This window comes from Macaca thibetana, chromosome 15 (assembly GCF_024542745.1).
Source record: "Macaca thibetana thibetana isolate TM-01 chromosome 15, ASM2454274v1, whole genome shotgun sequence".
NCBI lineage: Eukaryota > Metazoa > Chordata > Mammalia > Primates > Cercopithecidae > Macaca > Macaca thibetana.
The window spans coordinates 6,887,535-6,901,530 of NC_065592.1; the positions used below are offsets into that span (position 1 = coordinate 6,887,535).

Here is a 13,996-nt window from a genome sequence, read left to right on the forward strand (position 1 = left end):
ACTGGAGGCTTCTTCCTCCCTTCCCAGGGCTCCTCCTCCTTCTCCATCAGCCTCTCCAGGCCCCTGTGCTCAGGGTCAAGAGCCTTCCCAAAGGCCTGCTTTGGGGCAGACATGGTACTTTTGGTTGGGTGAATGCACCCCTTCCCATGTTTTCCCTGGAACAGTCGGCACCCAGAGCAGGGTAACTGACAGCAAGGCAACCAGGCTGATGGATCACTCTTCTCAGCCTCGCTTCTTCTTGATCTCCTGGTCTATTTGTATGTTAATCTATGCAGACCAAAAGGACACACTGCAGGTTTAATAACCTTAATTACGGTTCTTGGCTGTCTGCAAGATTTTTTTTCCTTTTTTCCATGTTGGTCAACATAGCGTTAGATGACACCAGTTGAGAATTTAGTGGTTACTTCTTTATGGCTTACCCTTGAGGGGTTATGTGACTCACCCAAGATCCCACAGAGAGGGAAGGAGCTGGGGCTCACCTGTGTTTGTGGCCAGAGGCTGCAGGCAAACTGTGTTTACAGTGGGCAGGGAAGGTTCCCTGGGCCCCAGGAGGGAGTGGGGCTGGCCTGTTGAGCTTTGGTTCATGCCATGCTAACAGTGGTGGTGCCTCAGGACTGAGAGCCTCCGTCTTGCAAGTCCCCAACCTCAGGACTAGCTTCCTTCAGGGCCCGTCTCCCTTTGAGATTTTCTGAGCCACCTGTCCCTAGGGAGCAGTGAATCAGGGCAGTGAGTGTGGCTGGTTAAAGCCGAGATGCCTGTGCCCAGGTCCCCAACTCTCTTCCATAGTCAAAAGGCTTAGAAGGAAGTTGAGGGATTGGTGTTTCTCACGGAAACAGCGTTTTATTTCTTGGAGGTAATTTGTAAGTTTTCTTAGCTGGTTCTAGGCACTAAGCTAAAAGCTACTGGTGACTTTGAATCTGCACTACCCCATGAGGTCGATACCATTACAGTCTGCATTTTATGATTAAGGAGACTGACTCTTTCCCCAGGTCACACAGTGAGGCAATGGCAAAACTGAGAACTGCTGCCTCAACTCATTCTTACCTTTTAGTCTTCGCTGCCGCAGGCCTGGCTTGGCTTGCTCCTTCCCCACCCCAAAGCACAGCATAATCTTCCTCCACTTCCTGCAAAAAGCACTGCTGGAAGTGACACCACCACACACCACATCAAATGCTTACCTCCTCTGACCAGCTCATTTCTCATGGCAAGTGATGGGGCCGCAGGCAGGCTCTGCACACAGCCAGATGCCATCCGTGGGAAGAGTGGAGAGTGCTTGATGCTGCAGCATTTGGAAGATGCTTCTTAACCACGGGTTTCAATCCCTTCTCTACCCATACAGCTTCTGTTAAGGCATTTCGGCCGTGCCACTCCTAATTTCCATGTGAACTCTGTAAAATTAGAACTCTTTGATCTGTGGTTCTCTCTGGTCAAATTACCAAGAAAAGAGGGATGTACAACCTGAGAAAGCATGTTCAGCTTTATCTTTTTTAACTTTTTTTATTTAAATAAGGAGAATTCTTTCATATGGAAAGAGCTAGTACAATCACATATTTGAAAGGAGAAACAATAGGTACTGAACCGGAGGGAAAGGGCGAGGGTTTGAGTGTGCCAGCACCGGCCTGGTGAATCCACGATTCCATTTCCCATCCAAGGTAAGTTTCCCGAAATAACGTCTAAACAAGCTGCACTTACACCTCTAGCCATCGTCTGCCCTTTCAAATATCTGGTCTACATGGAAAGACAAAGAGGAAAGGCCAAAACATAAACAAAAGGAAACAAAACAAAACACAGCCCTCTCAGGAACCAAACAAAAACCCCCAAATCCTTTTTTTACTACACAAGGCATGAGGTCAAAAGCTTAAGAGTACAGTGTCCCCTGTAGATCATGGGAGAAAGGCGTCCACACAGAGCCTTAGCAGGAATTTCCACTCCGAGGCTCTGGAACATGCTGAAGATGGGGGCTCTGGGGGTGCCACTACCATCCTGGAGGCCACCAACTGGGGTAGAGACAGTGAAGAGCAGGTCTCACGTGCCCGAAGACCACCAGCCAGATATACACTGGTGGCCCTGGTGGAGCATGGCAGGGCAACAGCGTCCATCTCCAACACCAAGCCACTCCTGTCCTGGATGACTTCCTGCTTAGGTCCGTCACATTTCAGAAAAGAGCTGGCTTTCTGGAAGCCTGTTTCCCATTCATCACAGAATATGACAGAGCACACACACACTGGTATCCTTGGTCTTCAAAGGCCATTTCCAGCAGACCCTCTAACCTAGGCTTGCTCTGCAGGAAGTGAAAAGGGACAAATGAAGATTTGAGGGGCAGCCTGCAGTTACTTGGCAGAGGGGAACCAAATGGCAAGGGAGCAGGCTCCACCAGAGCTGCCATGCTGCCGCAGCAGGCCAGACCACAGCACGGCCGTGCACCTGTGTGCGCTCAGCTTCCAGAAGGCGTCACTGACCATCCGGAAGGCAGATCCATTAAGATAGGAGGGCGACAGCTCGGCTGGAGAGCACTGATGTTAATGTTTGACAAGGTACCCCAGTGTCCCTAGAAGTGGCTGGAAGGACCACAGCTTTGGAACTGAACTGATTTTCTTGAATGTGAAATAAAGTCATCCTTTGTTTCCCCCTTAAGGAACCTAGAGCCAGAGTGTCTATGAATTCCAAGTTTGAAAACAATACAAATGTTTAAAAAAAAAAAAACTGGGGGGAGAAGCCAACAGTGAAGAAAACCAAACCGAATGCAGCTGGCATTGAAGTCCCCAGTGGGTGGATGAGCATTTCAGATGCACACCCACACTCTGGACTTCATCCCACTCTAGCGGACAGTGGACAAATACCACCGCAAGGCCACTGGTTGCTGAGCAATGGGCCGCACCCCCAATGGCAAAGGCAGAGCTGCCAGCATCGGGAAGAGGGCAACTTGAGCAGGCAAAAGTGAGTGGGTTCTGACCCCCCACTCAGCAGCAGAAAAGGCAAGCGCTGGTCTCCACCTGTTCCCACCAAGGCCCCATGGTATCCTGGCAGAAGCCTCTGCATGTATCTACGCTCTGAAGATGGGGGTTTGAAAACAAAATAAGACCCTACGTCCTACTACCTTGAGCTTGGCTCTAAAACCACGTGAAAGGAAGAGATATATTGCACCTTAAAACGTCTCTGCACTAAGAACTGCATTTAATCAGACCAAGGAGGGGTTGGGGCGCTGGGAGGTCTGAGGCCTGCCCTCAGCCCCCAGTCTCATTTAAAATCTGCATCTCAGCGAAGAGACTGCAGCTCAGGTCACACAGAGGTGGTGACTGCACCGAACTTCACATGCAATTTCCTGGCCTTTCCTGCACAGAATTAATTCAGACATTATATATAAATAGAGCAGTGAAACATTTACTTCTTTTTTTTTATCTAGACCTACAACATCAATACATATAAATAAATTCTAGTGTTTTTTGTTTTTTTATTTGGGGTCGGGGAGAAGGAAGGAAGGAAATACCGGGTAAGAGAAAAGGGCTGGAGAACAGGTGACCTTTTTGTTTTTATTTTTTCTCAAACAGCAAGTACTGTGGGTCTGATGCCAGGTTCACCTGAAGGGTATATCTTTTTAACAGCATCCGGGAGGCTTTTTCTTTCGACAAATCGTACGCACCACCGCGTCGGGTGGGAGGGGTCTCGCCATGTGGCTCAAGTGTCCAGGTGGAGATGAATGTGTGGCTCCCGCAGGCCTGGACTCACCCAGGAATGGCTTGGCAAGGGGGGCGGATAGTGACAAAGAGGGCTCATCCCAGGCCCCACAAGCAGCCGCTTGCAGTGGGAGAAGGGAAAGCAGACACGCAGCTCAGGTAGGGAATGCCGGGAACTGTCAGGTGGACAGCCCCTGGGGAAAGGACTCCAGCGTAAAGACTCTGGATGAAGAGGGAAAAGACCAGATGAGGGCAGGAGGGGAGCTGCTGAAAGATGCAGGTGAACAGTAAAGCAGCTTTCAGTAAAACTGCTCCTTCCCAGGCAGCTCTGGGGTGGGCACTGTTTGTAGGAGGCCGTTCTCCCACTTCCTTAGAATTGTGAGAGCAGTAAGAAGTTACTTTAGCAGTTCCTAAGATGCTCCTTCCCCATGTTCTACACTAGACACAGAGCTTAGAGCCCAAGCCCGAGCGCTGTCCTGCACCCATGAGACGCCGAGGGCAGCCTCTGGGCGGTGCATCCCTGGCCCTCCTCACGGTGTTCTGAGCTGGCCTCCTGTGGAAGGGCAGGTAGACGCTCAGTGACCTCTAAGAACAGCTAAGAAACTTGAACTGTCCCCTTCCCTTTCCTTGGAATGACAGAATCTGGAGTGATTTCCTTGTTTCTTATTTAACAACGACAAGCCCAGCACACGATGGCTCACACAAGCCTCTGGCTGGAGAAGCTGCCCCTGCAGAGACTGCGCAGGCCCTCTGGACCTTGGTCAGCCCTCCACCCAGCCTCACCCTGCCCCCGCCCCGGTCATCTGAAGACAAATGAGACTGATGCCTGCTGCTTAGCTCAGGCCCTCCTGTCCTAACAACCTGGGTCTGCTGCTGGGAGTGAAGCAAAGGAGGAAAAGGACAAACTCCCAGCGGCCTCACTTGGGGACCACACGCAGGTCCACTCCTCCGTCACCAAGTGGTGTTCACGACGAGCTGTGTGGGAGGTGGAGACGGGTCCAGAGAAAGCAGCAGGCTCCAGAAGAGGAAGGAAGGAAAACAACAGGTTACAGAAGGCTTCAAGGAAAGAGTGCGTGAAACACAGCGCCCCTGAGGGGCAGGGTGTGGAGCCCCAGAAGCAGAGGGCACGGGGCCTGGGATGGGCCTGTGGTGTCTCAGCTCATCCCATCTGGGCCAGCCTGGGAGCCACCAGCAGCCACCTCCATGACTGGGCTCTAGTGCTCAGCACATCCACCGGCTTCAGAGCAGCTCAAGACAGGGACCCTGTGTGATTCTCATGCTAAAACCGTCATCAACTTCATGCTAAAACCGTCATCAAGTTCATGGGCTGCCTGTAGGCACCCTGGGCTCATCAGGCCAGGAGCTGGAACCCAACTGTGACCCCCCCGCCGCCACCTGCCTGCTGCTCTGCGCACCCCATTGCTTCCTAGGCGGGGAGCCAGGCACCAGAGTGCTCGCAACGGGTGCCCTCGAGAACCTCCATTTCTTTTTGCAAATAACCTCAAAGACGAACCAGCTGAGGAATCAGGAGGGGATGCATTCTTAAGAGTCACCTCTTAAGGTACTGCAGTGACGTATCAAATTAAACTGGACAGAGGCTAGAGATGGGAGGGAGGAGAGGGGCTGGCGAGAAACATATAAAAGTTCAGCTATACACAGGGAGCTTGCGTTTCTGTTTTCTTTTCCTTTCCCCTTTGTAAAAACCTTGGCTACATTTTAAAACAAAAAGCCTCAAAGTAAAATGACCCTGCTGCCAAACCACTGTGCCTAGGACTGGGCGGCTGGGCCGGAAGCACTGCTGAGAAGGCGCCCTGGCTGTGCGGCAGGACAGGGAGGAGGCAGGGAGGGCAGATCTGCACTGCACGGGAGGCGTCACTCCACGGTCACGGTGGGAGCAGATGGGATGAAGGTGTCGTTTGCTTTTTTGTTTCATATCAAAGCAAGCGGGTCAATGCCATATATCCACGGGTGCAAGCTGGTTGACAACGGAGCTTTCGGGAGTGGAGAGGAGGGAGGTCTCTCAGTCCGGGCCAGGCATTTGGACGGTGGATCTGGTGAGGCTCCCGAGTGTCGGCTATGTCAAGGCCGCGTGGCGGCACCATCCCCAGTGGGGCGACATGAGGTGGCAGCCAGGCACCATCAGGCCTTACTCTCCTCCACTTTGACAGCCCGAGGCTTGATCGCTCCGGTTCGCTTCATCTGGGAGGCAGCCGAGGGGGCCTCCTGCAGCTTCACGGCTCCCAGGCTGGGTTTCTCATCCACTCGTTGTTTTGCCTTTGGACAGATGAATGGGAAAACAAAGTGACCCTGGCGCTGAAGCGTGTTTGGACACACAGTTCCCACCACTCCCTTCCTGCTCCTGAGATGCAGGGAAAGCTCCCGTAAGTCATCCGTCCCTTGGTTGAAGGACCAGACTTAGAAACCCTCCTCCTAGTAAGGAAAGTGGCGCGAGTGCCCTCTCTGCTCCCTCCCATGAGCCCCGAGTGCAGTGATTCGGAGAGGCAGGAAGACACCGGGTCCTCCACAAAGAATTCCGCCATGGCACATCCCAGGGCGGAAGCAGTTCCGGTCCCAAGGCCAACTGGAAGAACCTTTTCAAATCAGTGCACCTCCTGCCCCGCAGGCAAAAAAGCCCCTTCGAGTAGATCCAAGTGCCCCCTGCACGTCTCGGAGCCCCCGACTGTCTGCTGGGGCCCTAGGCAGACTTGCCCCACAGATCTCTGGCCGCGATTCAGCCAAACCCCCTACCACTCCCACTCTGTAACCTCTTCCTGGGGCCCCATTCCTAGTCAGGGCTCCCCTGGTCTGTGGCTCTACACAGGGAGTGGGGGGGGGAAGTCACAGAGCAGTCAGCGCATCTGCCCCCCACCAGGTCTGAACTCTGGAAGAAAGCTTTAGAAGCTCATTCCACACAACTCTCATGACCCGCAAGGGAACCAATGAGAGCAATCACTGCCCACCTCTACCAGCCAGGCACAGTGACTGATTAAAAACCCAGGTCTGAGGGGCCTAAGCTCTGAGCCCCAGCATGTTTTAGAGAACAGAGAAGAGAATAGTGCAGGAAAATACACTGCGATGTCCTTTTCATTATATGGGTAAAATTAACTTCACCTGTGCTCCCACCCGGCCAAGACAAAAACGAGACACACCACTGACCAGAACCAGCGCGCGCACCCGGGCTCCTAGAGCCGACCCCCAAACCTAACCGAGTCTCCCAGGGCACCTCAGCCCCGACCTGCCAGGGCTGGTCCACCTTCCAGCACCACCTCCTCAGAGGAATCGGCATCCTCCCTTCTCTGCAGGACAAGGAAGGATCCAGACGCCCGTCAAGAGGAGAAATGCCTTCGCCAGGAGGGACGCGGACGGCCCAGCTCCTGGTTCCGTGCTCTAACCGCTAGGGCATGGCTCTCTTTAGACAAGGAGCGCTCAGATAGGTTGGACAGTCCCTTCTCTTTTGGCGCTTGGAGACAGGCCTAAGTGTCCAGGGCTGAAGGGTCTGGAAAGCCATCTTCTACCTGTTGCACGTAGTGTCCCTGCACAGAGCCCATGTTAACTGCTGATCCAGAGGGCTTCCCACTGGGGCTAGCAGAGCTAGGCCTGAAAAAACCAAAGGCAGGGGTTGAGAATACACAACGTGTCACCACAGAAATGGAGTCAAAGCCTAGCACACGGAGGAGGCACAAGGAAGGAAGGGCCTGTGGCCAGAGGCGCGTGCTCGGGACGGTCTGTGGATCTCTCGGATGGAAAACAACCATAGACCTAAGACAGCCCAGAACGCAGAAGGGTGAGGGGGTGACTGTCACTGACCACCCCAGCACCTCCAGGACAGAGCTCAAGGAGACGCATCACAAGAGAGGGAGGCCCAGGCCCCGTACAGGTGGGAACGGCTGTCCTGCTGTGCAGAAAGCGACACTGGCTGTCTCAGGGTCTGGACCAACATGATGCAGTGCCCCAGACAAAAGGCCTAGAAGCCTGACACTGAGCCAGAACTGTGCCGAGTATTGTTCTAGTCTTAACTTTTTAGAAGAAGGGGTGGGGGAACCAAAATGTACAACATACTTCTAAATGTGTCCCACTGACCACTAGTTAGTTCCCAGGGATGTTGTGGGTGCTACGTGGAAAACAAGTCTGCGGTCAAAAAGCCTAAGTGCCGTGTGCAGAGTTCAACAGGACTCTCAACCTAGGGCCGCTCAGCCTCTGTGTGGTGAATGCCCTCCCCAGCAGGCCAACCCGGGACAGCACTGCCCCAAGGACCTGACCAGGGAACCCTTGTTTTTGCAGCGCACATCTCGGCAGCTCTATTTCCAGAACACTTTGGGAAACACTGCTTTACACAATTATAGCAATTCCCCAACCCCCCTAAAACACCATAGAAACAAAGCTACTAGTTTAAGGCTTCCACTGTCTAAATATGCTCCAAAGAATAATCTGCTGCCATTCATTCCTACAACTACATAGGCACAGGCGACTCTTGTCCTGTCAGGCTCTGTTCTCTGGGTTTTGCCTTTTTGAGGCTTCTGGAATCTGCTTGTGGCAGCAGCAGGACAGCGTCTGCTGAGACCTGCAGCTGCCTTCCTCCTTCCAGTTCCGCTCCATGGTCGGTACTGTCCAGCTATCTTTTTCACACAGTCCTGATGTTTTGGTCTATATGACAGACATGGTAGGAAAACAAAATGTACTAAAAACAGAAATAAATGAAGCCAGGAGAGTGAAAATAAGAACAGAAAAGAAAGAATGGGAGGAAAATTCACAAAAACCCCTTTCTCTGGAAATGAAGGTACAAGAGTGGAATGCCGTGATGGAAGACAGGCAAAGGGCAGCGGGGCAGAGGGGGCGCAGCCGGAGCAACCTGCAGACCATGGGGGCCCGGCTTGCAGAGCACTCCTCGGGTCTGCAAGGACCTGTGTAGTCATGGGGACACCTCGTGGCGCCTGCAGCGATGGTATTAACCTCACAGGGCACCATGGGTCAGGCAGGTCTGTTTCACTCATTTATAAACACAAAGGGGTCTCAGGACTCTCCCACATGTAACAAGGGTGGACTGTACAAGCCCTCGGAGCCCAGGGCCAGCGCATGCTGCCTTCACACACCAGCACGGGCAGAAACGGCAGTGGACCAGAGGCTCTCGCTGGCATCCGACAGAGCCACCTGAGTATCCAGCTAAGGGGACCCTGAGACAGTTGCTGGAGGTGGAGACAGACACAAAGGAAGCAAAAAGAGGGTGCTGGTTTGTAGTGTGGAAGGAATGGCCCCACAAGCCCTGCAATAAAAAGTCCCCTGGCAGGGGTCATAGGGCAAGTCCGAGGACTGAGACGCTGGGAAAGGCCATGCTTCTCCCCTTGCCAGGCCGGATGCAGCCCTGTGGCCAGTGGGTCCTGTTTTCGGATCTGATGGGAAGTCACGTCAGTCCTGACGCCTACTAAACGTCAGCCGTTCCTTTTCCTACCTTTCCAGGAAGCTCCCCAATCCAGAGCATCTTATTTATTATAATGATTAAAGCCAAAACCACTCTCCTGATTCCTCACTCCCCCACGTTTAACTGCAACACAAGTGCATCCCCGTGCCGAACCACCACAGTGACACGTGGCCCACAGAGGGACCAGGTCTCTGGTGGCTCTCCCCAGGCCCACAGATTCTTCTGAGCCACCGGGCCACGGCTCTGGCAACTGCTCAGCTCATAGCACACAGTCCCCAGGGAGTGGTTTTACCTGTAGGTCTGTGGCGATGGCACGGGGCCTCCTGAAGGGACATTCTGTTTACTGTCGGCAAAGTGGAAGCCTTTCATCTCCATCTGAGAGGGCTAGAGAGACCAAGCAGCAACAAGTTGTCATTTGAGGCCCTGGACACAGCTGGACCACACAGACTCACTGAACAACCCAGGGCAGAGGCGGTGAGGGCCGTGCGAATTCCCAGGGAGGCATCTTCTAGAGCAGTGGTTTTTGGCACCAGGGCCTAGTTTCATGGAAGACAATTCTCCCACAGACCAGGACAGCTCTGCAGCCCAGGGGCTAGGCACCCCTGTTCTGGAGGAATCTGCAAGCCCCTCCCCTCCAAACCAGACTCAAGAGGGCTGCTTCTTAGAAATCAAGAACCATCACAATATTTTGTTCTTTTTAAAGTGAGGTGGGAGAGCCAATGAAGCATGGCCGTCCATAGCAGGGCCTCCTGGGGAGCCGGGGAGGAATGCTGGTTCCTGGTCCTCAGCCGTCGACAACTTCAGAGTCCCCAGGACCTGCCTGTGTGATGGCCCCACACACGGTCACCTTCCTTTCTGCCCTGACAGTCCTGCACACACCCAGGCCACTGGCTCTTTCTACCACACAGGGGTACTTAGCTTGCTAGAAAAGGTTGGTGACACAAGGTCCCCTCCCTAGGGTCAGAGGCAGATGGGTCCCCTTACCTCTCTGCTGGTGTTCAGGACTGGCGGCTGGGACCCGGGCGGAGGAATCCTTCGGGGGGCCCCAACAGAGAGGCTCTGCCCAGGCGGCAGCTGAATGGACTGGGGCAGGATCAACGGCTGCTGCCCCGAGCCGTACCGAGGCAGTGGCATGGTCAGCTGTTGGGTGACAACGACAGTCAGGAGGGGGACCGACCGATGCTACGGAGAAACCCCAAACACGCACCAAAGAGCGACTGCACATGTACTTCAAATTCATACACTTCAGAAGAACTAAAGCAAAGCCTGCACACAGCAGGACACGCTCTGATTTCTACTGTAGCACAGCAGACATCGCCCAGGATTTCACACCTTCGATGGCAGGGGCACGTCTTCTTGCTGGAATGGAGTAGGTGGTGAGAAAACGGGCAAGACGAAGCTGGCTGCAGGCACAGGAGCTAACAGCGTTAAGTGTGTCTCATCCACATCTCTGCTAAGGGCTGCGTCTATCTTCAGCCCTTTCTGCCTTTGTCCAGCAAGTGCTTACTAAAAGCATACGAGGTGCTGGGGAAGCGGCAGGGCCCTGTCCGACATGGGCCTGCACACTGCCAGGGTGGCATGTCACACGCTGGACACAGCTGCAGGACACTCAGGGTGCAAAGTGGCACAGGATCTGTGTGTGCACACCAGATCTGTGGGTGCACACAGGGCGGGGTGGGCAAGGAGAGGACGAGTGAGGAAAGTCAGAAGTAATGGCCAAGCCAAATCCCAAAAGATGAAAGCCGCACCAGACGTGTATCTCTGCATTCCTCTGTACAGCACAAACATTCGAGACTCTCACTGTTTTGCATCAAGTGGTGGTAAAAACAAGACTGGCTGGATTCTGGGCTGTGGGGGTTCTTTGAAGCATGCTGTGACAGGAGAACAGGGTGGCTGCAGGGCCTAACTAACTAGAACAAGATAGGTGAGGGGGAAATGTGGGCCTGGAGACTCTTAAGGACAGGGGGACACAATGGGGTAGCAGGGCTGGGCCACGTTTGGTCTCTCAGTCACTATCCTCTTCATCTCCCTGCTATTGAGTCCACAGTGGAGGGTCAGAAGGATCTACTGGAATTACATCACTGAGACGTGTAGTGGCCAGAGCCGCAAAACACCATGCTCCTCCTTGGAGCACCAACATGGTGCAGGATGAAGATGATGGGGACATGCTGCCATTTAGAGTGCTGACTTGGGGTATGATCTGACTTGCAGGGAGGCCAGGTAGGAGCCCCCACAGGAGCTGGACAGCGTGCAGCGGGGGTGGAGGGGATGAGACACAGCTGGATTCTGAATGCTTTTAAAGCCAGAGCCGACAGGCCCGCTGAAGGGTCGGGTGAGGTGAGGGGAGAAGGGAGCAAAAGAGGACATGGACTGGACAAGCAGAAGGATGGGGAGGAAAATCGAGTTTTGGATATGATGAGTCTTGAGATGTCATGAGACCACAGGAGAGGTGCTGGAAAGTTCATTGGATTTCACATTCAATTCCAGGGACAGATCTGAGCTGAAGATGTCCATTTGGGAGTGAGGAGAAGATGGAGGAATTTAGAGCCATGACTCTTAAAAGACGCCCAAAGCAGGGCCCAGGGGCATGCCAACTGTTACGGACTGGGAAGGAGAGGGGACAGCAAAGGAGACTGAGGAGGAAGTCTGAGGCAGCAGGAAAGCCAGGAGTGATGGCCTGGTAACTGGGTGAAGACAGTGCTTCAAGGGCTGTGGGGGGCGGGATTACGGGGTCAGCACTGCAACTCGTCTGTGTACTGACAGGAAGGGCCATCCGATGCATGAAAGGGAGGGAGACTTGCTGGGGTGGGGCCCCCCAGGGGCACAGGCAGCACCCAGGCAGGGATGTGGCCACAGGGGCTTGGAGACTGTCACTGCTTCTGTTTCCTGGGTGACACAGAAAGGGAGATCACGGATGGGAGGCAGTGAGGGGCAAGATGCAAGTCTGAAAAGCTGCTAGGAGGGTGGTGGTTGACTCAGAGCCACAGCTTGGATGAAATGCAAAGGACACGTGGCTCAACGGATCTGCTGATGGGGAGGAAGAAGCCAAGCCAAGTGGGAGAATGACAAAAACGTGGGTGGTGGAGACTGGGCGTGGTGGCTCACACCTGTAATCCCAGCACTTTGAGAGGCTAAGGTGGGTGGATCACTTGAGGTCAGGAGTTCGAGACTAGCCTCGCTGACATGGTGAAATCCCATCTCTACTAAATATACAAAAATTAGCCGGTGGGTGGTAGGCGCCTGTAATCTCAGCTACTCGGGAGGCTGAGGCACGAGAATCGCTTGAACCCAGGAGACAGAGGTTGCAGTGAGCCGAGACTGTGCCAGCCACTGCACTCTAGTCTGGGTGATAGAGTGAAACTCCATCTCAAAAAAAAAAAAAGAATTTTCGAGTTGGGTCACTAGAGGGAGTTGAAAAAGCCAGAGGTGACAACTGAGAGGGACGCTGAAAGTTGAGATTATGCGAGAGCCACAGCTACTGGGAGCGGCCAAGCCTAGAGAGAACTGCACAGAGCAGGGGCCCAAGTGAACAAGGGCACCAGTGGTGAGGAGGGCACGAACTGCATGGACAGGGTCCATGGCACAAAGACCCAGGGTCATCTCTGCAGACATCAAAACCACTAGGAACTGGAACAGGAGAGTGGAGACAGACTGAAAACCAGGCCAGACAAGGAGGGTGACCCTCAAAGGTGCCAAATGCTGCCCACAGGTCGACGGAGAGGAAGATTTCACAGCAGACGCTGGATGTGGTGACGGCACCATAGCAGCGTGGAGGGCTTGTCAGGCACAGTCTATGGTGTGGGCTTCAAAGCTGGGGTTTCAGGGAGGAAGGAAGGAGTCTAGAAGCATCAACAACTATGCAAACAGGACTCCTACCCCATTCCACACCCTACTGCACAAGGGCAGGGAGAAAGGAAGGAGCCCCCATCTGGGGGCTGCAGGAGCAGGCAGTGCTTAGGGCACAGCCAAGTCTTGAGAATAAAGAGGTGCACGAGGGGCCGGGGGTGGTGGCTCACGCCTGTAATCCCAGCCCTTTGGGAGGCCAAGGCGGGCAGATCACTTGAGGTCAGGAGTTCAAGACCAGCCTGGCCAACATGGTGAAACCCCATCTCTACTAATACAAAAATTAGCCAGGCGCGGTGGCACACGCTTGTAGTCCCAGCTACTCAGGAGGCTGAGGAAGAAGAATCGCTTGAATGCGGGAGGCAGAGGTTGTAGTGAGCCGAGATGATACCACTGCACTCCAGCCTAGGTGACAGACTCTGTCCAAAAGAAAAAAAAAGGTGATGGGGCTACTCAGAAGAGGCTGATTTCCCGCACACTGAGGAGCGGGCACGGTGGCTACCAACGAACAGCATGATAGGCCAGCACACACTGAGGCGGGAGGAAAGAAAAGGCAAGGTCGTGAAGGAAAGAAGCCTAGGGCTTTGGGTGGAGTGACTGAATTCCTGACCTGTGGGAGCTGGGAGTCCAACATCTGGGAGGCACCCAGGCCTGCAGCCTGGCCGAGCTGGCCCTCATAGACCAGGGCTTGGTTCCCGCTCATGGGCTGGTAGGGTGAGCCAGACTGCGGCTTCACCATCTCCAAGGGCTGCATGCCTGGGAACGCAGAGTACGGAGGCTTCAAGGCTGTGCCCCCAGAGAGGATCATGGTGCTGGGCGGTGACAGGCTGGGGTGCATGTACACCTGAGATCTGCAAAAGCCAGACAGATGGTCAGGATCAGGTCGATGAGTCCAGCTGTGGATCTCGTCCCACCCCTCAGAGATCCCCCAGAAAGCTTGCTAAAACACAGATCCCCGGCCCCACTCCCAGAGCGCGACTCAGAGGGTCCAGGATGGGGCCTGAGAACAAGCTCTTAGATGGCGCTGATGCTGCTGGATTAAACAAGTGAACACATCCAGGCT

At 54.0% G+C, this 13,996-nt stretch overlaps 1 protein-coding gene, 1 non-coding gene and 1 pseudogene across 9 annotated transcripts in view; 1 reads left to right on the forward strand and 2 right to left on the reverse strand.

The window, feature by feature from the left end:
• Positions 1-1,524: 1,524 nt before the first annotated feature.
• On the forward strand, positions 1,525-2,671 carry LOC126937069 (uncharacterized; annotated as a pseudogene). Its single transcript, XR_007719634.1, has one exon. The product of XR_007719634.1 is annotated as an uncharacterized LOC126937069 (transcript).
• Positions 2,672-3,510: 839 nt separating this feature from the next.
• The window catches only part of PRRC2B (proline rich coiled-coil 2B), a 109,125-nt gene continuing 98,639 nt past the window's right edge, over positions 3,511-13,996 (reverse strand). For 5 of the 7 annotated variants that reach the window (XM_050759694.1, XM_050759697.1, XM_050759696.1 and 2 more), the window contains exons 28-32: positions 13,544-13,784; positions 10,075-10,230; positions 9,383-9,474; positions 7,190-7,271; positions 3,511-5,948 (exon numbers count right to left, since the gene is read on the reverse strand). In XM_050759694.1, coding sequence (XP_050615651.1) covers positions 5,814-5,948; positions 7,190-7,271; positions 9,383-9,474; positions 10,075-10,230; positions 13,544-13,784 — 706 coding nt within the window. In that variant the 3' untranslated portion in view covers positions 3,511-5,813. The remainder of the gene's footprint in view (positions 5,949-7,189; positions 7,272-9,382; positions 9,475-10,074; positions 10,231-13,543; positions 13,785-13,996) is intronic. The other 2 variants (XM_050759699.1, XM_050759698.1) reach the window with 1 other exon arrangement.
• On the reverse strand, positions 11,092-11,177 carry LOC126938164 (small nucleolar RNA SNORD62). The gene has a single exon (XR_007719990.1). It is a non-coding gene; the product is annotated as a small nucleolar RNA SNORD62 (small nucleolar RNA).